Source organism: Porites lutea, chromosome 12 (genome assembly GCF_958299795.1).
Source record: "Porites lutea chromosome 12, jaPorLute2.1, whole genome shotgun sequence".
In the NCBI taxonomy this organism is placed as follows: Eukaryota; Metazoa; Cnidaria; class Anthozoa; order Scleractinia; family Poritidae; genus Porites; species Porites lutea.
In genome coordinates this window covers 22506088-22528724 of record NC_133212.1, presented here as the reverse complement: position 1 = coordinate 22528724, position 22637 = coordinate 22506088, and the positions used below count along the sequence as shown (strand labels likewise).

The window sequence follows — 22637 nt, the reverse complement described above, 5'->3', positions numbered from 1 at the left end:
AGTCGTTGCAATCACTTTCAAAATGGACGCCAAAAAGAATGACCGCAATGAGCATGAGCAAAAGAAAAGTCCGCTGACCAGCACTCCGCTCTCTTCTAGGCCCCATTCCCTCTTATTTTCTCTCTTGTATTCTCCGTCTAAGAGTATTTTATTTTACGCCAGTACTGATTGACATCAATCTGGCAAATATCGAAAGCTGTTGGTAATCTCTGCGATTTTTATCATTTAGAATCGAAAGCAATGCCAACCTCGCACGCTTCACAGTCTTTGCATCAATGCAACGCGCGCGAGTAATGCATGAGAACCGTTTATTGCCCGATCTCAAGAGTAAATTTACCTTTATTCACCTTGATTGTACGGAAAGGCAAATTTTCTGAAACATTGATCAAGCGATCTTGGACATGGGTTAAAAAAAAAGAAAAAATTCGTCACCTGAAACGTAACGGAAACAAGAAAGAACGGAAATGTGATAACAGAAATGTGGCGGAAACATGATCGTTCGTTTCCGTCGCGGAAACATGACGGAAACGCGTCCCGTACATGAAAAACTAGATCACCATGTTTCCGCAGGGCGGAAACGTGACGGATATAAGCAACTTCCCGTTTCCGTCAAGTTTACAAAATACGGAAACACGTTATTTCGTCCTGTGCCCTCCACAGTCACTAGTAAAGGTACTTTAACGATGGCAACGCTGAAAGAAAAAGACACCAAAGGTTTTTATCGGATTTTGCTGAGTTGGAACCTCTTCTCCTCGTTAAAGTTATAGCAAAATTTTGTGACATTCGGTTGTGTTGATTAGGAGATAGGACGCCTGAATGAGGTAGAGTTTGTAGCCTTTTTAGTAGTAGTGTTAACTTTTGGAACATTGTAGAACTTAAGCAAGAAAAATACTTTTATATTCTACTTTATTTTACTGAATATGGGTTTTTATCATTTTCTTAGATGGCAATCAATGTCAAGTTGGCGGCCATTTTGAATGACGTCACACGTCCCCAGCAATGCCATTTCTTATAAAAGAAATGGCCCTTGTTCCCCTTAATTCCTTTCTGGAGAGAATGTTTATGCGTGGAGCTCTCCATTAATATCATAACAGAGCAAAATCCATAGGGCAGCGGGGGAGGAGGAGGGGGGCGGGGGGCGGGGCGGATGGTTGGAAGACAACCTTTCCCAAGCCCCTTGTGCGCCCCACCTCCTCCCACGTTGTACGTCAGTGTTAAATCCAAAAGACACCAATCAGATTTACTTACTAAAAGCCAAGGATGTCAACTCTTAGAAATCCTGTAATATTTTCAAACAAAACGGTGAGCTGCAAAGAAAGAGAACAACTTACTAAAGAAACAAATACACCAAAGCAGTACAGTAAGAAGAGGCTTGAATACAGGTAACTGAGTCCCCATCCTGTAAAGTAATCAGGATTTCACAATCCTGCAAATTTTGCTTGTGGAATCCAGAACTGGGAATTCAGCTCAAGGAATCCGAAATCCCGCTAAACTATTGAAATCCGGAGTCCAAGTTCCACTTACCAGGAATCCGGAATCCACTACCTATAGTCCGGAGTCCGGAATCCACTAGCTATAATCCGGAATCCACTACCATAATCCGGAATCTACTACCTATAATCCGGAATCCACTACCAATAGTCCAGAATCCACAACGTGGTATCCAGAATACAAGACTGTCTTGGATTATACCTCACATGGAGCGACACTAAGAAATAAAGTAGTTTTCAATTCTCCACCTCTTGTTTGACGTTTCTCTCCAGTTCTTGATATTTGGGAGAAGTCTTATTCTCCAGTTCCTCATCAAATACTTTTTCTTCAAGAGTAACGACAGCACTTACTTCCACAATGTCTGGAGATAAAATGGTGAAATAAACATTATTTCTCAGAGTGAAGAATACTTCAGAAAATTTTACAAGACGACGTGTTTGTTCGATGTTTCTCTTTTATGTGATTGATGAGAAATGGAAAGCTGTTTCTCGTGTTCGATATAATTCTTCGTATGTGTTTAAGAATTACTTCATTTGAGAAAAAATAGGATCATGCATTATCAAGTACATATTCCGAGGTCTTAGAATGATTTGTTATACAGCCCACGAAGAATAACTTCTTCGTGTACAAATTTATGAAAATAAATCTCGCGAGCGGTCAACATTCACGGATAACAGCTGTTACCCTCTGACGGCATAGATTTTGCAATGTTGCCAGCTCAGAGATTTTGGCGGGAAACAGCGTCACTGTTAGATGTCATGTGAACTCGAAGTAACCAATAAGAGCACGCACTGTTGGGAAAAAATTTCCATCACGACGGCCATATCGGTGTTCCAAAACAATAAAACGGCGGCCATGTTGGTGTTAAAAACCATTCCTGTGGGAGTTGAACTCTTTTCTTATGTAAACGCTTTCTTACGTTCCCATACATTTGCATAGATACTGGCCACGTGAGTGACAACGCTCAACAATATACCTTGGTTGTCCCCCAAAATTTTGCATAACCATTGTCTTCAATTTTTCTTGAGACGACTGTAATGTAATACCCAGGAGAAATATAAACGAAAGTTTGGGGCGCAAACAGGGTGTATTATGGGAGATGTGCCAATGGTGAATAGATTTATAAATACATATTATTGGCCAAGTATAAATATTAAATTTGTCACAATATACGTTTCGGTCCCTAAAGACGCAAACAAAAGAGAACCTTACCTTCTCTTACGGTCAGACTGACATTCCCTACTGCTTGCCCCAAATCATTGGTCGCGACACACTTATAGACGCCCTTGTCATTGACACGAGTGTAGTAAACCAAAAGAGAGCCATCCTCTTGGAGCTCTTTCCCAGTAAATACTTCACTGTCGTCGTCAAGTTTTTCCGCGACCTTGCGAACCGGTGCTGTGGCGTTAACTAGAGTTCCATCAGGGGTTATCCATGTGAAAGTCGGTTCAGGAAGACCACTTGCGTGACATGTGAGAGTCACGTTTTCCTTAGTAGCGGATACTAATGGTTGATCAGTGTAATCAATGGAGGGTGGAGCTAAAAAACAAGAAAGACACGAAAGAGAAATTGTGTTTGAGCCTATAAAAGACATCAAAAAAAGTAAAGTCACGTTTGTACAGTTCATTTTGTTATCAATAGGGAGATTAAGCAACAACGGCGGCGAAAGCTACAAAAACGTCACTGAAAAAGTGTGTTCGAGCTGTTTCAAGTTACGTGCAAATGGACGCGACAACTCCCAACAACGCTGGGACTTGTTGGCCAACAATGTTGCAGCCGTTTGCACGGTGCTAAAAGTTTGACCAGTTTCAAACTTTGCGCAACAACATCCAACAACACGCAACAACACGCAACAAAAAGCAACAACATGCAACAACATCCAACAACATGCAACAACACGCAACAACACGCAACAACATGCAACAACACGCAACAACATGCAACAACATGTAACAACATGCAACAAGGTATGTAAACGCACGCAGCATGAAACCAGCCATCCGTTTCTCCTTTTTGTGTTAGCTGTGTTAGTTATACCTTCTTTTCATATTTTGAGCAGCTATTTTTATAGTTCACTCAGTTTGGTGACGGTTACCACTGTTTGAATTTTGTAAATTTTATGACACAGCTCCTTTCTATTAATATTTACCCTTACCATTGGTTCTCGGTTCTCTTCACCCCTCTCCCCGATAGCAAACACCACATAGTGACGATCAGCGAAGCAAACAACAAAATAGCGACCATACCTTGACAAAGAGTGCCATTTCCAACGTAACCATCGATACAGGTGCAATTGTACGAACCCTCGGTGTTGGTACATTTTGCTTTCTTGTGACAATCATTCCGCCCCGGATCTTTACATTCATCATAGTCTGATTAAAAAAAAAACACACACACACACACACACAAGGAAACTTTTAACAAATAAAAAATAACAAAGGCAGAGGATAAGAAAATATGCCAGTGGGAAAAAGATAACAGTGAAATGATACTCTTTTCTGATGTCCTTTTTTCAGGTGGCAGCACCTTAGCTAATTAAGCGAAAAAAATAGTATAGCAAACAATATATGCGAAATGACGACCTAGAGTTTTAATTGTGAATAATCATTACGTTTTCAATTACTAATTTATGAGCCAAGAATTCACCTTTTAAAGCAATTGACCTTGGATCCACTTGATATTGTCCCAATGTTCCACTACCCAGAGTGTCATTCATGATGTCAAAAAGGCTCTGATGATCAACTTTGGCCTGCATGTCTACTTTAATAAGCATGCTCGTGACAACACTCCCTTCTCTAAGAGGAAAGTTTATGGGAGATCAGAGGAAACACAAAAAAAGAAATTTAAGCAACGCATGCGCGTTTGTCCTTTTAATTAAAATCAAAAAATTGTCACTGACTTTGCTCCGGGAGAACATACATTTCATGCAAGCGAAACTCCCGAGCAGTGTACTGTAAATGATGCTCCTACCGTGGAGGCGTGTTTGTTTAGTGATTAACATATTGTAATCCTATTGTTTCCAGAGACAAGTTTACCTCACTCAACCCAGGTGTGTAAATGGGTAGAGACAACATACTGCGGGGGGTAACCCCGGCAGTATGTCGTGCTTTATGCTACTGAAACCAGGATAACTGACGGCCTTATGGGCCTTACTGGCCGTAGCGAGCCTTTATCCTACCTACATACCTACCATCACAACCGTTACAACGCTATAACCATCTTCTGAATGTTATGATCACTCCCATCATCACCAACACCATCACCACCACCACCACCATTGTCGTTATCATCATCATCATCACCATCTTCACCACCACTACCACCATCACTACCATCAACACTATCACCACCACCAACACCACTACCACCACCATCATTATCATCATCATTATCATCATCGTCATCATCATCACCACCATCGTCATCATAATCAACACCATTATCACCGCCACCATCACCATCATCACAACCACCGTCACCACCACCATCAACGCCATGAGCATCTGCATAATCACAGTGGCGGATCCAGGGGAGGGGCCAGGGGAGTCCGCCCCCCCCTTATTTTTGGACCAAACTGAGGCCCAAAGAGCCAAACAAATTTTTTTTGAGACTGCCTCCCCTCCACCCTTATCTCAGGGTCTGGATGACGCCCCCCCACCCCTTATCTGAAGGTCTGGATCTGCCACTGAATCACCACCACTATCATCATCATTACCGCTGACTCATTATAATACAGCCTCATCCTGAATCTTGTGAATCAGAGACCTAACAACAACGGGTGGCATCTAACGTAAGTCGTTGGTTTAAAGGAGGTGTATAGGTAGAGCTTAGGCCATACGAAACAGAGCTGCAGCAATAAAACTATGTATAGCCTCTGAAGTCTGGAACTACATTCCGCCACCCATTATATCATGACAAACATACATACATACCTAAATTCAATAACTTTTGCATCTACAAAGAATTTTCCTAATTTTGAAAATTGTAATGCCTCTTCCATCTGAAAAAAATGTAAATAAAAATCTCCACAAACTGTGTAGCTATGATAACTAACACAGGTTGACGAAGCATTACATTACATTTCATATGGTCACAAAAACACATTAGGTAGCATAGCCTAGCATATACAACATAACGTACGGGAAGTAATGTAACATAGCATCTTGTTCTTACCTCGCCTTCTAAAGTAGCAGCATCTGTTTTAAAGAGCGATGATGTCTTGTCTGAAAGTTCAGGCGAAAATTCCTTGTTTGTGATGCTAAATTCTGTCATAAAGTTCGTGGTCCTTTTTGATCCTAAAATGAAAGTTAAATTTTCAAAGCAAACAGTTCACAAGGTATACAGGTTAGGAGAATATTTAATTTTGACGCTATAGTCTTCAGATTACAATGAACGTGCTCAATATGATAAAGTAACCTAAATCTCAATTTACCAGGAGATTATTTCTAAATTCCAATTTTTTATATTGCATCTGGAACTATGGAGCCAAAATGATTTGTTTTTCGAATGCAGTGCACGTAATTGATTTAGGTGTCTGCCCAGGAACGATATAAATTTTTACAACCAGGTCGTTCTTTCTAAAAAAAAATTGGGGAAATTCCCTTTGTTTTCCCTCTTTTCTTCTTACTAAAGCTTTAATAATTCAAAAGCGCCTCGCAAACAAAAATACGCGCTGACCAAAATACGTTCTTGGTCGTTCTGCACTTTCTGGTTTCAGGAATGGAGCTTCAAAACGTCATAATAAATCGAATTCATTTCAATACATAAACTGAATAGAAGTTAGAGGGGGTTCCACATCCAGGAGGCTTATAATCGGATGTATTTTTTCGTTGCCAGGTAGATTAGCCAAGAATGGGGTGGGAGGGGGGGAGGGGTCGGGGTCGGGGTTTGTTAGCGTGGCGGCTTATAAGCAGCAGTTTATGGTATAACACAGTGGGGGGGGGGGGGGGGTTCTAGGAATTTTTGGTGGGGGAGCCAAACTTTGGTTCAAACGGGACTGTTGGACTTTTTTTGTGGCAAATTACTTCTCACAGAGAGGACCACGTGTTTCTCAATCTGTGAACGTCAATAGCCAATTGGGTACCCAAACACAATTTTTTTAAATATCCCTGGAATTTAGTTTAGTGGCAAAATTCAAAGTGCCTTTCATTGAAATAATCAGCCACTTTAAAAGTGATATACGATCCTGTCGATGTAACAATTCCAGTATCAAGCAAGCGTCAGGTCTGATAGGGGGTCTGGACCCCCGGACAATCCCCCCTGGACCCGACACTGTATCAGCGGGCACGCGCTCCAGTGTTCCCAATATGTAAGCAGCCATTATACCGCCCAACAAGTCACACGACGAGTTTCTCTACTTTACAGCTTCGGCTATATTCGGCTATATTAAACGCCTCAGTTGCCCCCAAAAAATAAAAAAAGTAAATCAATATGACACCAGACTAGTCTCTACGAAGTCTTTACCTAAGGCTAGGACCAACTATGGAAAGTATAATAGCAGCAGTGCTAAACTTTGGAATTCTGTTCCAAAGGATCTTAAATCTGAGGGTCGTTCTTGTTTCAAAAAGCCGCTCTTGGAAGAATGTATGGCTCTAAATACTGATTGGTTCTTTGGTGTACTTTATTTACAGCTAATTAAGTACACAGTATAGCCCTTGCTTAGTATTTTTTTATGTCTGGGTACGTGTGTATCTCTTTATTTCATATAAATGTAAATATTTTTCTCCACATGGCCAGCTACTTAATGCGACTAGCATTTGCTATTTCTAAGTGGCTGTGCTCTCTATCTTGCTTATTTTAAACATGTAGTTTACTTAGATTGATTGTTGTTGTTGTATAATTCGCACTAACCTTTAGGCACCAGCTTGATCACTTGAGTCCTTACGACGTTACTGCGACATTTGTCTATCACTGTCCACACTCGCTCTATTTTAGCTTCCTTGGTGGAACATTCGCCATAGAACGTATCCTTGTGGGGGGAGATGGTGACATTTCTAAGACACCGATCAACTTCGGTCAAAACTTCACCAGTAAATGTAGGATCCAGGTACTTCTTGTCTCTACAAAAGAGGGTTAGATCCGGTGGAAAAGTCAACTTTGGATCATTTGGAGAACTAATAGCTAGATTTTGTACATGCTTGATCTCATTACCGCAACCATCTTTGACCTTCCATGTTCGGTCGATTTCACGATAGCAAGGGTCAGATTTGACAATTTTGTCGTCAGAGTGGATTGTTGCATCCCCACGTATGGAGCAAAGAGCCGAAGTAGAGACCACAGTTGGAAATCCCGCTTGGTTAGGATCGTCTACATTTGAGGATGAATCATACGATAATAATGGCGGTGAAAGGTAATCCTTGGGAAATGTAACATTCGGTCGTGTTGTGACCAGATCTTCGTCAATTTGACCATCGTTGTCATCGTCAATGCCATTAAATAATTCTTCATCAGTTATGCCATCGCAATCGTTGTCAATGCCATCACCTCCATGTATCGTGGAATTTGTACATTTCTGGTCAATGGGCAACTCCCATCTTAAGCCAGCTGGGAATGAGAACCTTGCTTTGCAAAAAGTTCCGTCTGTTCCGTACATAACGGATGTAAAGTTGACAAGAGGGTCATTATGATAAATAAGATAAACTCCAGTTGTGTTTAAATGAAGTGAACCCAGGGAACGTCGCCCTAAAGGAGTCTCCCACTTAAATGGCCCACTGGCTACTGGACCTTTAACGCGAAGGCCGCTTCGTGAAGCGGTGTCAATGATTACACTTACGTATGCATCAACGCCTGGAACGTAAACTGTGTAGTCATTCCAGGAGCACTGTGTTGGAGGCACAATGCTCATTGATGGCCAGCTGTCCGTGCGGCCATAACCACTGGTGGTGTATTGCACAACTAGACTCGGATTAGACGTGGTTATTAGCGAAGTCTTATTCCAAGGTACAGAAATCTTGTATTTATCCCCCTTGTTAAGCGTCCCTTTTCTCTGCCAGTCCACGTTAACGTCCGTGTTATCTTTTGATGCAATGATAAGAAATTGATCTCTACCAAAATTATTAGGTGTTGGGTTGGTAATAAACTCCTTACCCCAAACGCTTACTGGAGGGATTTGCTCTACAACGTGACTAGGCACACGCTTGTATAAAAACGCCCAAGTATAGTGTTCTCCAGAAAACACAGCAATAGGTTTGGATGATGTCACGACCGTCCCACTGAGATCACTATCGACCTGAACTTGAAACACTTCCAGATCATTTAGAGTCGTGTTAATAAGTTCTCCACTATACAAATATCTATCTCCATAATGAACTCTTCCAAATCTCGGTAGGCGCAATATAAAAGACACCTGGGTATTGTCTTCTTGAGCTACAACCTGCACAAAAGAGCCTCTTCTAGGATGGATAGCAGAGTGTGTTGGGACAATGTATTCCTTTCCGAGTACATCCACAGGTAACCCAAGGAAGCCTTCACCAACGTGCCACGGCATTAGGAGAAACTCTCCATATCCATAAACGGATATCGGTTTATTTGCTGTGATACGAATACCCTTTTTGTCCTTTCCAGTGAATTTATTAAAAAGTTTTTTTCCTGGGGATGGTAAATCGACAACTTTAACACCCAGGGCGCTCACAGAGAACTGCTGATCCTGCAATAGAGCAGGAGCGTGAACGTTGACTTTGGTGTTTTCGAGGGTCGTGATGTAAAACTTGTGGCGTACGTCGTGATTTGGTAGAGCTTTTGAAACGGGATGCTGAGCGATAAAACTAAAAATGAATTCTTTACCTTTGTGTGTAACAATGTCTGAAAAAGAAATAAAAAAGAAAGGAAAATTTAGAAGATTAAATTTCTTATCAAAAGACTAAATAAATATACCATGTCTTGTTAATTCTCTGCTCATCGTAAATTTGTTCAGCAGTTCTTGGTAATTAAAAACCTCCGAAATGAAAATCATTTAGTTTTTATTTTTTGACGCCACAGACTAAAGGGAAGGTCAGTAAGCTTCTGCGCCAAAAGAGATGTGATCTTGTTTACGGTTCAGAGACTACAAAGTAACCTGCCATCAAATAAATTAATTTGGTTCTCTGATCAAGGCACGCGTCTCCGAAGCTTACCATTATTTTCAAAACCTTCGATAGAAACGAATTTCCGTCAATGAAACTGAATCAAAGGACGTTAACAACCCCGACTTCCTATGAGTCTTCTTAGGGTAGTCACGCAACGCTCCTCCCCACTAACGCCGTTAGTGGGGAGGAGCGTTGCGTGACGACCCTAATAACGGCTGCGAAGGAGAATTACTCCTTATATGCAAACCATAACTATAACAGCGTCACACTCTCGTCGATCCTATCGGGAAGGAAAACAGTACAAATCTCCAGGTGTGGCAAAATTTCGGTCACGTATAGCACACATGACCATTGCAAGGTCGATTTTCGTGCACGCACCAGGGATCCTTAATTTCCATGGAGATACCCACAAACTGGACTCAAGTAACTACAAGGCGTTAGTCTTGACACATTTCCTTGCGCACCTCAGGTGTGCACATTAATCGCTTTCTGTCAGTTCATCTGTCAATAAACTCATTTTAGGACAGGACACAAATTTGCGTCAAATATCAGAGCTTGTCTTCTGCGCGCCGAATTTATACCATCGGAGCGAGATATTTTAACTCAGCTATGGTTCTCGTCAAAATCACTTAATGAAAATACTTGAATTCATCGTTGGTGTTAAAAAAGGGTCTTGGTGCAAGTCTTGGAAAAAAAAAAGAAATATTTTTTTCGTTTCTTAAGCGAAAGGCAAAATCTGGCGCTTTATGAAGGTCGAATTCGAACCCTCCAAAGTAATAATTATTCGGTACGTTACCTGGTAAGTTACATATTGTCGCCGAAATGGTTTCAAAAGTTCAACGTGAAGAGGTCTGGATGTTATTTCGCATTATGTCCCAAGGACAGAAACTGTGTTCGCCGAAATAAGGTAAGAGAGACCTTTATTATTTAAAAGGTAGAGGAGCAGCTTGTTATGGCTCTCGCATGCGGAGTTCGAGCACATCGGTGAAGCCGGTTTGACGACACTGAGGAAAACTGAGGAAAATATTTACTTGCCTTTGGTATTGTGTATATCCTCGATCACTATACAATAACGCACAAATATTATAATTCAAAGGGCATTTACAACACGCGCCAAAAGAGCCGTGATCCCGCCAAAATGCTCGAACCATCTAACAGAGTGTAAAAGGGGGCTGGTAGGCAACACACGACTTTTACCTCGTGCCAAAATGCTGCTTGTTCCAAAAATTGTTTTCTCTGGTGGGTATATTATATTCTGGGTTCTACTCTTTGAATGAGTAAATGTGAATTTTGCCGCTTGTTTCATACTGAGAGGTCATGACACGCATATTGATTTTCTGCGGTTATAGTTTCTGGTCGGCATGATTTGTCCTCTGATGCAAGATTAGAGCACTTTCTTCGACCTCTTTTGAGACGTAAATCTCTTCCTTTGCGGCTAAATAAGAGTTTTAGGTTGTTTAGTCTTCTCCAAAGTGCCTCCTGGATCTGAATAGCTAAAGGCGATATTCTTTTGTCCGTGAATGTGATGGTTTCCTTCAATTTATGTCACGCTGGGCCCAGCTCGTTTAGTATTTTCTGCACGATGTTAAATTTTCACCGAAAGTGATTTACAGATCCAAATTTCGAGGAATGGATTATAGGAACGCATTTTGTGAAGAGAGATTTTTTACGTAAAAAGAACTCGGATCCTTAAATCGATCGTGTTTTAGCTAGCCAATTGCAATTTTCATATCCTGTGTTAGTTCGGATAATTCAGTAGGTTATTCTCTCCTCTCCCTCTTAGCTTACAGGCGGCGCGTCCACGTTTAAGAGGTGAAGAGAGATTTTTTTCAAGGTTAAAAAACTCGTAGCTTGAATCGATCATGTTTTACTACCTAGCCAATTGCAGTTTTCATGCGCTTTGTTAGTTTGGATAACTCAGTGGATTATTCCCTCCTCTCCCTCTTGGCTTACAGGCGGCACGCCCAAGTTTAAGAGGTGAAGAGAGATTTTTTTCAAGGGTAAAAAACTCGTAGTTTGAATCGATCATGTTTTACTATCTAGCCAACTGCAGTTTTCATGAGCTATGTTAGTTTGGATAATTCAGTAAATTTTTCTCTCCTCTCCCTCTTAGCTTACAGGCGGCGCGCCCAAGTTTGAGAGGTGAAGAGAGATTTTTTTCAACGGTAAAAAACTCGTAGCCTGAATAGACCATGTTTTACTAGCTAGCCAATTGCAGTTTTCATACGCTGTGTTAGTTTGGTTACTCTTTCCTCTCCCCCTTGGCTTCCAGGCGGCGCACCCAAGTTTAAGAGGTGAAGAGGGATTTTTTTAAATTGAAACATTCGTAGTTTGAGTCGATCATGTTTTACTAAAAAGCCAATTGCCGTTTTTATACGCTGTGTTAGTTTGGTAGATCAGTAGATTATTCTCTCCTCTCCCTTTTGGCTTACAGGCGGCGCGCCCAAGTTTAAGAGGTGAAGGTACATTTTCTTAAAGTGAATAGTACATAGCTAAAATCGATCGTGTTTTAGCTAGTAAATGCAGCTTTTTTACATTGCTTTAGTTTGTATAATTCGGTAGATTTTTCTCTCCTCTTCCTAATGGCTTACAGGCAGCGCGCCCATTCTTAAGAAGCTGTGATAAAGTATAAAGTAAGTCACAGCTTGAATCGATCGTGTTTTAGCTAGTCGTTACAGAGTTGTTGTTTTTGTTCATATTTTGTTTTTGTTAGTGTATGTAATTCAGTAGATTTTTATTTTCTCTCCCTCTTAAGTCTTTAGCTCTTATGCAATGCGCCCAATCTTACGACAAGTGGCGTTGGTTTCAAAAGCGAAATTTAGTAATTGTGATTTTTTTTCTGATCTACGGCTCTCGGTCTGGATAACATTCAGCATGATGCCTGTGTTTGATGTACACCGGAAACCGGAAAAAAGCTAGTTTTGTCCGCGGGCGGCAATACTTTAATTTCGACAGTTTAAGGTAAAATTTAAGATAATGTCTAAATCATTTGTGAACTGTGATAGTTTTTTTTGCGTAAATATCTCTCTTCGATCAAATGTGACAATTAGGCCAGATTTATACTAGCGATGTAAAAATTTCCTCCGTCTATGTTGAAACCGAACAAACCTCGCGGGTATCCGCTTTGGCGGGTGATCTCCCTGAGAGATAATTGAGTTGTTGTTTTCATTGTTTATTCATCAAGTTCTCAGTTGTAATTATTTTTCGGTAGTAGTGTTCTTATTTATTGTTTATTGAGTGGGTCGGCTGAAATTAAAGAGGAAGAGTGAAGCTCCAATGCAGAATTTTTGAAGTCTATTTGATATTATGCTTTCGACAGTGCACGTGAATAGCAACTAGGTTAGGTGTCCACTTAAGATAAACTGGATTAAGTGTCGAAGATGAAAGATTGCTCAATAAAACGGACATTGTTGACAGCTTTAAGATAGGCTCAGGGTCTCTTGATGTAATATAACCCTTGGTTCAAAACAATAGACTTGGCGCCTCGCCCTTCAGAAATATGCGAAGATTGCGACGTTGAACGTCGCAATCCCCCGAAAATCGAGCCTGCGGCTTGTAATGTATTGGGAACCAGAGGGTACCACTAAAAAGGCTTGTATTTCGATCACAGTATTATTTTGATAAAACCCTGGAATTTGCAACAGTGACCTACCACTTTACAAATACGAATAAATTTTGAAATGATCACTAAAATTTATGTTTTACCGGAGAGTTTTGCCATCCTAAGTTTAACCTTTTTTCGTATTCTAAGGATTAGTAGCTGGCCCTAATTCATGGAACTCTTATTTTTCAAACTTGGCCCCATATAAGGGAATCAGGGAACTTTTTAGGGTGTGAAATCCGGAAACCGGGAAAGTTAAGTTGTGGAATCCGGAATCCTGGGATTTGGAATCCGGAATACAGCACAAGAAATTTTGAATCCTACTAACGACTGGAATCCGCAATCAAAGTTCTACTGACGAAGAATCCGGCATCCACAGCGTGCAATCCAATCCAAGGCTGCCTTGGATTAGAAACACTTGTGAAGGCAAAACCACCACGACAAACCAGTGAGGTTCAACCGGATCTTTAGTAGAGCTTACAACAGAGGGAGTGATAGAAAAAATAAAGAAAGAAAACAAGAAAACAGAAATGGAAAAATAACCAAATAGATCTTAGCATATGAGCCATTTTCCGTGAAAAACGATCCCAGTTGATAGGATACGGGAAGTGGTGTTCACGCTCGGGTAGTACGCCCAGATCATCGACAGGAAGACCTAACTTGGTTTTTTTTAAAACATGGCCTGTTTTTTCACTGCCCACGCAATGAAAAAATAAGTTTGAAACCGTTGAACGAAAGAAGCTCAAAATTCAGAAGAACTCGTTAATTTTCAGAGTTCGATGACGTCATTGTGAAAACATATTATTTCATATTCAGGCCTTCCTAGCCTTTAATAGAAGTGGGAACGGGAGATTTTAAAGGAAAATATGGTTCGCCTTTACCGAATATCAGAACCCACCAAGGACAGCGTAAGCACCGTCACACTATGGAATAATTTTATGAGAAACTTGCTGTTTTGCCACACTTATCCACACTATATGCGATACGTGGGCCGGCTGCACCGCAGGCTAGCTGTCACTTACATTTGTCTGGAAGTCGTCAAAAAGAATGCGCGGCTGTGTTTGAACTCAGTTAAAGCTAGTTGAGTGGAAACGTTCATGCGTTAAAACCATGGAGGAAAAGTCGTCTTCTTCTCATCGGAAACGAAAGCACGAATCACGTAAGTACTCTATTAATGTTTCATGTTTGTATTTATCAATGTGCCGACAATTCGTCTTAGTCTATCAGTAGAACTTCAATCCCGGATTCGAGAAAACAACCACGCCATGCTTAACCAGTTAGGTCGCACGGTTCATCATTCATCCAGGTTCGATTCTATTACTATAAGCTAAGCTAAGCTACAGTACTATAGCTAATTATGAAAGGCATAGGCTGCAAGGTGCATTGATGGTGGTTTTAGCTGGGATTGTTTGCTAAAGATGGCAAAAGCTGGCAAAATAGGTCAAAATATTAAAACTACAATGTGAGCTAATGTGAGCGGCAAACCAGGTCTAGCTCAGGTCTGTGACGTCAATTCATAATTTAATTCATGAGGCGCTCCTGGTCGCCGGAAATATTATCTGATTACAACCTACAGCTTTAAACATTTATACATTTGCCGTTCTATTTTTTTTAAAGTTTGCTTTTCTAACCTATTCTGTTTCACATCATTGCTGCGGAAGAGCGCTGTATGCATGGATACTGTGTTCTATAGCTTTCTATTAGACTACGAGTAGTCCCCCATTTTTCCTCAAGGGATAGTAGAGCGAGCGAAACGCGAGCGCGCGTGAAAATCACCCCACGCGAGAAAAGGCGACACGCTGCGGGGAGAGAGAAAAATTTTTCTCTCTCTCCCCGCCGCGTGTCGCCTTTTCTCGCGTGGGGTGATTTTCACGGGCGCTCGCGTTTCGCTCGCTCTACTATCCCTGAGGAAAAATGGGGTACTACTCGTAGTCTAGCTTTCTACGGAAGAGTTCGTTTTTTTGAGTAGAGAGGCGCCGTTCGACTGTGCATGTCGAGATCTGTCAAAAGTGACATGTTGGTCTGGATGGTTTCCGTTGATACCCTGCAATTTGCATTGCATGGATGAATTGAGAACAGAGAGCAATTAAAACTTATTAAAAGGGTTCCAGATGACCATCGAACAAATTACAGGAAGAATGATGGAAATATCTTATTCAATTGTCCATGTACGAGATACTAGGGCACTGTTAGGTGAGTAATATTAACTTTTTTGTTTTACTGGGAATATTTGTGCTTTTACAGTTCCACAGGGGACAACCGATAAGTTCTCCGACTTCGTGGGTTTCATCATGAGCTATCGTGGGTTGTGTGGGTTTCTTCATTCCCCTTTTAGCCTTTTGGCCAGCTTCTGTGTAAGCTTGTGTATTTGCTGGAACTGGAAATTCGAATATAACACTACGTTGTGATATGCTACAACAAAATAACTTGTTTTTCTGGGTCCAAAATGACGTTGCGGTAATTTTTCTAGCTTTTTGTGGAATTCAGACAATTTAGGAGAAGTTGTTACGAAAACTAAGACCCTCGAAAACTAAGAACTAAGACCTAAGACCCGTCTTAGTTTTCGAGATTACGAAAACTAAGACCCCCTAAAATCGAATCGTCGAAATATAAAGTCAAATTGTAACCGAAATAGGTCTGATCTGTCAAATTATATCATGTTCCATCCTTTCCACCGAGTTTTAGGTCAAATTTAATGGTAAATTTAGGGGTCTTAGTTATCGTAATTTCGAAAACTAAGACCCCTCTTAGTTTTCGTAATTACGAAAACTAAGACCCCCACAAAACAATCTCTTAAATTTCTACAAAGTCGAATTACGACCGTTTGAAGACTATAATCCGTAAGACAAACAAAAATCATACGCGTGCTAGACGATCCGCTTCTTCTAACAATTTGCAGACATACATTATCCATATTGTGGCTTTAAGAAGAGGATGAAAGCTATAGACTACCTACGTATAATTGTACACTGAAAATATGCCTTACCCCTATATATATAATAGCAAGGGTGGCGCAGTGGTGAGAGCGCTCGCCTCCCACCAATGTGGCCCGGGTTCGAATCCTGGCGTCGACGCCATATGTGGGTTGAGTTTGTTGGTGGTTCTCTCCCTTGCACCGAGAGGTTTTTCTTAATTTCGAAAACTAAGACCCCTCTTAGTTAAACTAAGACCCCCACCAAAACAATCTATAAAATTTCTACAAAGTCGAATTACGACCGTTTGAAGACTATAATCTGTAAGACAAACAAAAACTACTATCATACACGTGCTGATCTACGATCCGCTAACAATTTGAAGACTCGCTTTAAAAAGGGGACCAAAGCCATAGACTTCCTACGTATCTATTGTACACTGAAAATATGCCTTACCCCTATTGGACTTTTGTTGTTTATCCTTTAAATCATGAAATTGGCTTTCCACTGGAGATGGATGTTTTTCTTCGTGTCTCCTGTAGTCGGTGGTATAAACATCGCCAAACGCTCCTTGTCCGATTCTCTCCTTAACAGATAAATTGTTGCAATCGAAGCGCTGGATACTTGAATTGATATAATTTCCAGAAACTGCTTTACTTTTTGATAGCTTAGGAAGATGAAATTTTCGGAAAAGGGACATTTTCGATCGAGGAGATCCCGATCGAACACGCCGCCACGAGCAAGAACTCATGTGAACATTTTTCCCGTGGAAAATTATTACCCCGGGAATCCTGACCTCTGGCAACCTACTGTCACGCAATCTTCACTTTGTATTGATTGTTTGTTTATTTTATTGTTCTAAAATTAGAACTCCAATTCTCTTGACGATGCTTTGCTAGTACAGGAAATTCATTCACTCACTCGTTTTTTTTTTTTAAAATTATTTCATGAGTGATTTTAGCGATTATCCCTCACAGACTATTTCTCCTTGCCCCCCACCCCTACCCCACAACTAGTTTGCATTGTAACCCGGTGATCTCCGGGGTGGCAACGATAAAAACAAACGCTAGAAAAATGCAATGTAGCATATTCTCCATTTTTCGCCCTTTTTATAAAAGCACTTTTCTATCTATGACCTGGCCAGAAAACGAAAAAAAAAATCCGTATTTTTGTGTGATGTTTAACCGATAACGCCGTTGACCACTTAGCGATCAGGGCTGAGTTGCTCAAAGCATGGTTAGCTTTAACCATTGTTTAAGCAGTATCAAAACCAATAAGTTGTCAAGGTATTTAACGCTGGTTAACGCTAACCATGCTTCGAGCAACTGGGCCCAGGCATTCAGGTCGCAGCGACATGTCAGCTCGCAACGAAGACAAAAATCCATCTCCAGTGGAAAACCAATTTTATGACTTTAAGGATAAACAACCAAAATTATAAAAAATTGTAAATTGTAAATTGTAATTTGTTTACCCACGGATCACTAAGGAGTTCATAAGAACTCGTTGAAACGTGTCTGTGCGTTCCAGATCGAATTGGAATTTGAAAGTGTTGGTTTTTAAGGAGAGGGGAAAACCGGAGTACCCGGAGAAAAACCGCTCGGTGCAAGGGATTGTTTTGAGATTGGGTGGGTAGAAAACGAAGACCTAAGACCTAAGACCCAAAAACGAAGACCCCCTCAAAATCACTTATAAATATCTAGAAACGGGTATCTCCACCTTAGATGTGTAAGAAACAACAATATCTTCAATTATACAAAATTTCGACCAGGGTCTTCGTTTTCTACACAATCCCCCCGGTGTGTAGAAAACGAAGACCCCCCTCAAAATCACTTGAAAATGGAGGGAAACTGCTTTTAACGACTTCTAGACACTAAAGGAGTATAAGAAACAACACGGCTTCTTACGATTTCCAATTACACAAAATTTCGACCAGGGTCTTCTTTTTCTACACAATCCCCCCGGTGTGTAGAAAACGAAGACCCCCCTCAAAATCACTTGGAAACGGAGGGAAACTGCTTTTAACGAGTTCTAGACACTAAAGGAGTGTAAGAAACAACACGGCTCCTTACGATTTCCAATTACACAAAATTTCGACCATGGTCTTCGTTTTCTACACCATCCCCCCGGTGTGTAGAAAACGAAGACCCCCCTCAAAATCACTCGGAAACGGAGGGAAGCTGCTTTTAACGACTTCTAGACACTAAAGGAGTGTAAGAAACAACACGGCTCCTGACGATTTCCAATTACACAAAATTTCGACTAGGGTCGTCGTTTTCTACACCATCCCCCCGGTGTGTAGAAAACGAAGACCCCCCTCAAAATCACTTGGAAACGGCTGGAAACTGCTTTTAACGACTTCTAGACACTAAAGGAGTGTAAGAAACAACAAGATTTTCAGTTACACAAAATTTTGACCAGGATCTTTGACCGGGGTCTTCGATTTGTTTTCTACATAACCCCTATAGAGCTACATTTTTTTTTCTGTGATGCGACACTTCCGATTTATGTCACGTCACTTGGGTAATCCTTGAATAAACAAAGCAATTAATTGAATTTACGAAGCGCGAACAGGACCTTTTTAGAAGGAAAAATTTAGCAGATCTTATTATGTGACAATGTTTTCTGTCCCGAACGCACGGGAGACAGCGATTTGTTTGTCACAACATTTTATTTCGTTTTTGACCAGTCGCCTTATTAATTTCTTTCCAAACATTACCCGCTTTAAATTAAGCCAAAAGGATGACGAATACAGTTTCTGTGCCCGTCAATCACTCTTACGTGCATCTCACGAGGAAACATAGCCTTTCTCAAGTGAGTTCAAAAGGTCACATCTGCGGACAATAATTGGTGTATTTCGATCCATGTTGACTAGGTCGCCGCGGCTGTAAAAGATATCTTGTTTCTGTTACCGCATTGCCTGTAGACTCGGCGAGATTTCGCTGTTCCTTTTTTATGTATTACATGGTATTATGTCCTGATTATGGCGTTTGCGTTGCCGTTACTAAAGCCCAAATCCATCGATGTCTCTGACTTACCGCTGTTTGATTTTCAAAAGTTTTTTAACAAAGAGGAAATCGGGAAAGGCGGTTTTGGCGCTGTTTTTACAGCAGATTATTACCCACATGGTAGCGGGAATTCGCCGGAGAAAGTTGTCGTAAAAAAGGCGCTTGGTGAGGACCTCGAAGACAAGAAAAATTTTTGATCTCCGAGATTTGCAGCATCCAAATATTGTCAACTTTAAGGGAATCTGCACGATACCAGTAGCCCTGATCCTGGAATATGCTTACTTCGACTTTATGCCCTTTGGAATGAACTCAAAGGTGAGCTCCCTATCTGGCTTTCTTGCCACACTCAACGATTATGATTGTGCAGGCTTTGACGACCCACGTATTTTTTTGGGTATATGCAAAGACATTACAACTGGTCTGCAATACCTTCACCATAAAAATGTTGCACACCGGGATTTAAAGCCGGCAAATGTTTTAGTCAGCAACCAACATTATTGCCAACTGTCAAAGGAAGAAATCGGAAAAGTGTGGATCGAGTGCCCCATGGTATGTAAATTGGCAGACTTCGGTGAAAGTCGGTCGAGTGAGGTGCAGACAAAGTCGATTCTAAATTCTCAGACTCTCCGTGTAAACCGTGGCACCCCTGTATATCAGGCCCCGGAGTTTCTGGTTGGCAAGACACGTTTGTCAGTCGCCACTATTGAAGATATGAAAAGGGCAGATGTATGGGCACTGGGAATGAGCCTATTTGTTTTACTCAATCCTTCTGTGAAGTACCCATATCACAAGGAAATCGAGCGCGCCATGGATAAAGGGAAAACGTGTCTTCAACGTCTAGAGGCCATCTTGGCCGATAAAAAGCTTCCTATCGAGCCCCTCAAGTACCAGCACAAACACGCCACTGACTGGTATAATATACATCGAATTTACATGGAATGTATTCAGTTCAGTCCAGAAAACAGGCCAAAGATCGATCAAGTGGTCCAGATGATCAACCAAGTACCTTCTGAGTCCTCCATGGATATCCATTTAAAAGTTAGCCAAGCGTCATCATTGGAGGCTTTTGACTGTAATGTGGCCAAAATTGCAGCAAATGATGCCAACTTTCCCAAATTATCCCACCCTGATAATGATGGCAGCAACGCTTGCGCTTTCCTTAGTGTTCAAATTGCAGATAAAATACACTGTCTGCACCAGGACCAAAAAGGAAGAAAGAGTGGGGTGTGGCAATGCATTTGCGATGTAGCAGAACGGGTAATTACGGAATCCCCTCGTCTTATTAACCCACACAGGAAGGTGGAAGAATTCTATGATGCACAATCAGCCTACAAGCTCATAAAGAACATTGGCGTTCCAATTGACGAGTACGAGTTTTCAGAAGAGTTTGTCACAGGAGATTATGTCTTTTCTTGGAAAGGAAGAGAGAACCTGATGCGCGCTCTTTCCTCTAGGCCGTCCGAGGGTAATTTCAGTGTTGGGCTGTACACCTGCCACACAGTTATTTTTACTATTGGCTTCATTAATGAATGCTTCTTCATTGTGGACACTCATCCGATTCCTGAAGTTATTGGTGGTAAAGGGAAGGGTATGCTGAAGGTATTTCCATATGAGACGGACAGGAAAGCAGCATGCTAGGGAATGTGTCAATGGATATGGCAACGTCTTGTTTTGAGTGGCGCAAAAAACGATTCCTTGCAGTCACTTGCATTTATGACGAAAGTTTCAAGGTATACTATTTGTAATGTATTTTCTACCCTGGTTGAAGAGGTTTTTACTTGAAAAATTTGTTCTCCAATAAGGCCTAAGTTTAGGGAGGGGCAGGGCGTGATGTGTGAAAAAAAAAATGCTTAAACTCTATTGACTATATTTCGTATAAGTACCAGTAGGAAAGGACGATGTTCATTAGGTCCACACTTCAAACGATTGCCCGTTTTACAAAGCACGGGTAGGCCTAAAGAAAAAAAAATCTTAAGTCCTTTTTCAGTCATTGCCCCCCTTAAGACCTTTCTATTTAGCCGTTCCTTTTACATTTTTCTTATGTTATTATGATGTGGTTTTATATATCATATAAACGCCAATGAAATACCAAGTGAGCTTTTGCGCGAAAACTTGATATCTTCACATGTGAAAAAGACATATCCTCACATGTGAACATAACACCGTTCGTATGGCTTCATAATTAACCGCACCTTTCAGACCATAAATCTATTTAAGTGAAATGGTTTGGTATTTTATTGGTGTTTATATAATAAATAGAACATTACATGGTCCCTTGAAGATTTGAAATTTCTCTTCTTGTGGCCATAATGTAACTCCTTTCTTGTTTGAAATTTGAACTTCCACAGGCAAAGAAAAAGGTTTCACGAGAAATTATACTTTCTTCTAGGTATCAAAAAATATATCGCTGCGATCTGGAGCAGTGCCCTGAACGAAACTCTGGTTTCTCCATATTTCCAATGCGGCGTTTATTCGAGGGAGCCTTTTACTTCGAAATCGTTTTTTAAAAATCATTGACAACAGTTAGTGTAAATCGTTTGTAAATATTATGTAATTTAAAGGTTCACCAATGTCTCCCTCATTTTGCCGAGATAGGATCGTAAATGTATGGATGGTGTAAATTATCAAGTTGTACCGAGCTTTTTCTTATTAGCCTCATTCTTTTAAATAGGTGCGGCGTTTATTCGAGGGCGTCGTTTACTCGAATTAATACGGTTTCTGTTTGTTTGTTAAAAATTAAATCGAAAACCTCGATTTAACGAATTTTCGGAAATCAACCAAAATCAACCAAAATGGTCGTTTTACAGAGGTATAGTTAATGATTAATTTACAAAACCCAATATTCGCGGATCTGAACAATTACAGTACTGTAATTATACGTGGTGTAATACCGAGCTATACGACACTAGAAACTCAAGAAAAGGCAAACAAAACTGCTTAAAACTGCTATACGCATAAATTTTATCTTTGTTGGTCTGTTTGGCTTTCTTCTTTATCATATGTTCACATTTATTCGTTATATCGAGGTATATCTTACGATTAGGATTCTGGATTGTGTTCGTTGTAATGATAAGGAGGATTTCGTTAAATCGAGGTTCTGTTCCATACATTTTACTATAATATATGCCGGGCTGACGAAAATCGTTTGTTATATAGAGGTTCGTTAAATCGAGGTTCCACTGTAGATAAATGAATGAGTGATCGTTATCAACATTGTTTGTTCATGTTTTGTTAACGTTCTCGTTGACGTTCTTGTTGTGGTTGCTTGAGGTTTCTATCGTCAGTAATAAAGACGTGACTGTAAGCAGCGGCTTGAAGACTCGTATTTTTCAGATGAAAATGTTGACGTTTATAGAAACAAGGCTGGGCATTAAACCCATGACAACATTAAGATCTCCCGAGTGACGTGATTATTTAATGTCAGAACAAATCCGAAATCCATATCTTACAATGTATGCAATATTTTCCTAATTAAATACATATTGACTTTTGTATGGAAAGTGTTTCTGTTTCATTTTAGTTTTACTTTGTAGAATTCATCATTATAATACTCATTAAACTCGTG

The 22637-nt window shown here is 40.6% G+C and overlaps 1 protein-coding gene across 1 annotated transcript in view; it reads right to left on the bottom strand.

Annotated features, from left to right (window-relative positions):
- LOC140953897 (uncharacterized) overlaps nucleotides 1-16767 on the bottom strand; it is a 131255-nt gene extending 114488 nt beyond the window's left edge. The window contains exons 1-6 of the mRNA XM_073403274.1: nucleotides 16524-16767; nucleotides 15398-15532; nucleotides 7342-9291; nucleotides 5665-5786; nucleotides 5424-5491; nucleotides 4138-4286 (exon numbers count right to left, since the gene is read on the bottom strand). Of these exons, the coding sequence (XP_073259375.1) occupies nucleotides 4138-4286; nucleotides 5424-5491; nucleotides 5665-5786; nucleotides 7342-9291; nucleotides 15398-15532; nucleotides 16524-16767 (2668 nt within the window). The remainder of the gene's footprint in view (nucleotides 1-4137; nucleotides 4287-5423; nucleotides 5492-5664; nucleotides 5787-7341; nucleotides 9292-15397; nucleotides 15533-16523) is intronic.
- Nucleotides 16768-22637: the final 5870 nt, after the last annotated feature.